We start from the raw sequence: 2,422 nt of genomic DNA, 5'->3' as shown, positions 1-2,422 counted from the left end.
CTAGCCTCGGTGCATGTGGCCAGCGCCATAACCACTGTGCTATGGGCACCAAGCCCTGATTACCTTTTGATATTACTATGTCTGGATTTATAAATGTTCATTTTAAAACAAGGGAACATAATTTTGTAACTTAATTTTATCTTTTAGAGATTATGATTTCATTGCAGTTATTGATCACTTAGTTTATTCCTGAGCATTTTATTTCTGATATTATGAACAGAATATTAATTTGTTATAACTATAATTTGCACATAGGTTCAATTTACTTGTAGGACATTTTTATGTACAAATATTGTAATTCATCTATTTTACTAATTCTTATATTTTTTCTAATTTTTTAGTTGATTAATTTTAGCTTTTTTGATGTTCAGTTGTATCATTTACATATCAAGATAATTTCAGCCAGGCAAGATGGCTTACACCTATAATTCTAGTATTCTGCGAGGTTAAGGTGGGTGGATTTCTTGAGCTTAGCAGTTTTAGATCAGACTGAGGAAGAGTGAGACTGTGTCTCTACTAAAAAATAGAAAAATTAGCTGGGCATTGTGGGACGTGCATGTAGTCTTAGCTACTAGGGAGGCTGAGGCAAGAGGTTTGCTTGAGCCCGGTAGTTTAAGGTTGCTGTGAGTTATGACACCATGGCACTGTAGTCTGGGGCAACAGAGTAAGACTTTGTCTCAAATTAAAAAAAAGTAATTTAGCCTCTTCTTTCAAATATTGATGTCATTCTTTACTCTGTGAACTAATGTAATTTGCTAGCAGTTCCTACGTATCATTAAATTAGCAGGAAGATATAGCCCTTTCTTTTTTTGTTTATTTTGAGTTAGGTCTCACTGTGTTAACCCAGGCTGGAGTTAAGCGACTGTTCTCAGGTGCAATCATCATAGCATACCACAGCATCAAAACTCCTGGTCCCTAACAGTCCTTCTGCATCAGCTTTCTGAGTAGCTAAGACGGCAGGTGCATGACACCACAGCCAGCTTTTGCTTTGTTATTGACTTTTCTCCTTTCATTCTGTCCTCTTTCTTGCCCAAGACACTCATTTCTATCCAGACTATTCCAATAACCTTATCTCCCCTGTTCTCCATTGCTCCCTTCCAATCCTTTCTTTGCTGAAGCCATTAATTACAATTGTCATATTCTTGAGCAATGCCAGGCATTGCTTTATATGCTCTAAAGTTATTCTTCACGATCTTGAAAAGTTCTTGGTTTCAATCTTCAGAAAAGAAAAGCTTTTTTCTTTAACTTTCTTATGGTTACGTAGTTAACAAGTGTCAATGTAAGTTTATCCAACTTTCAGTCTTGAAAGTCCATGTTAACCTTAGAAGAAAAAAATTTTTTTACTCAAGATTTCTTCTTTCTTTGTATGTTTTTAATATGGCTTTTTTTTCACCTGAGTTACAAGGGTGGTCTTAGTTATAGGAACTTTATTAGCTCTTTTGTTCATTTATCCATACCTTTCCCCACTCGGTTTTGGATTATTTTTTGTGTTCTTTATTTCACTGGCTGTTTTTTTTCCTCTTTTATTCAGCTTGCTAGTCATTGCTTCATTTAAAGTTCTTAATGCATGAATTCTTTTTTTAATCTGATGTGAAATACTAAGGAGGAGCACTAAGAGTCAAACTTCTGTTTAAGTTAGAACACAAACATCTGAACGGAAAAGCTGATCACAAACTCTGGTTATTAATTTTGTTATATATAAATTCTAACTAGGTTTAACAGATATAAAGGGCTTTAACACTTACGGTAACATTTCAGTAGTTCAGTCTGAAATATTTTATGGTATAATGTTAACTTTGTATCTAATATTCTAAAAGCAGAAATAAATTGATTAGTGTTCTATGAATGAAAGCTAAAAACTATGCTGGTAATTAAAAAACCAATTGCCTCTTTACAGTTTAGAACATCAAGCTGTTTTGTAGTCCTAAATAGCCTTAGTGGTCAATGTAAGTGATGCAGTTACTTTCTCTGAGTTTTGTTTTCTTCATCTGTAAAATGGGAGTAATGATACATATAATTAGTATGTTTGTCAAGGTCAAATGAGACTGTGAAAGTGTTTTGAACAGTAATTGAAGTACATTGACATAGGTGACCTTCTACAATGGTATCTTCCTCAGCATCTTACTAGCTCAATCTTCTAAAAAGCTCTTCGTCACAGGAACAAAGTCTAATTTTTATTCTTGTTTCAGATTGCAAGTGGACACCTGAGTCAGCAGGACCTGGAATCCCTGATGAGAGGGCTTATCTACACAGACTCAGATCTTGTCATCACCCCAATTATTGACAACCCAAAGGTCTGGAAAGATATCATAACCACTGAGATTTAGACTCTTTTGTGGTCTTAAATTGGCATGATATTTTCATTCAGAATATTCCTTGCCTTATTTTCTTTCCTGTTCCTCTTGTTGTCTGCTTCTCTATA

General features: G+C 34.6%; 1 protein-coding gene across 1 annotated transcript in view; it reads left to right on the top strand.

The window, feature by feature from the left end:
* ULK4 (unc-51 like kinase 4) overlaps window positions 1-2,422 on the top strand; it is a 619,976-nt gene that overhangs the window by 46,436 nt on the left and 571,118 nt on the right. Inside the window, exon 14 of the mRNA XM_023515932.1 lies at window positions 2,190-2,294. Coding sequence (XP_023371700.1) covers window positions 2,190-2,294 — 105 coding nt within the window. The remainder of the gene's footprint in view (window positions 1-2,189; window positions 2,295-2,422) is intronic.

Source organism: Otolemur garnettii, unplaced genomic scaffold (assembly GCF_000181295.1).
Source record: "Otolemur garnettii isolate 467f Iridium unplaced genomic scaffold, OtoGar3 scaffold00082, whole genome shotgun sequence".
Taxonomy (NCBI): Eukaryota; Metazoa; Chordata; class Mammalia; order Primates; family Galagidae; genus Otolemur; species Otolemur garnettii.
The sequence above is the reverse complement of the archived record's forward strand: the minus strand, read 5'-3'. Positions and strand labels throughout refer to the sequence as shown.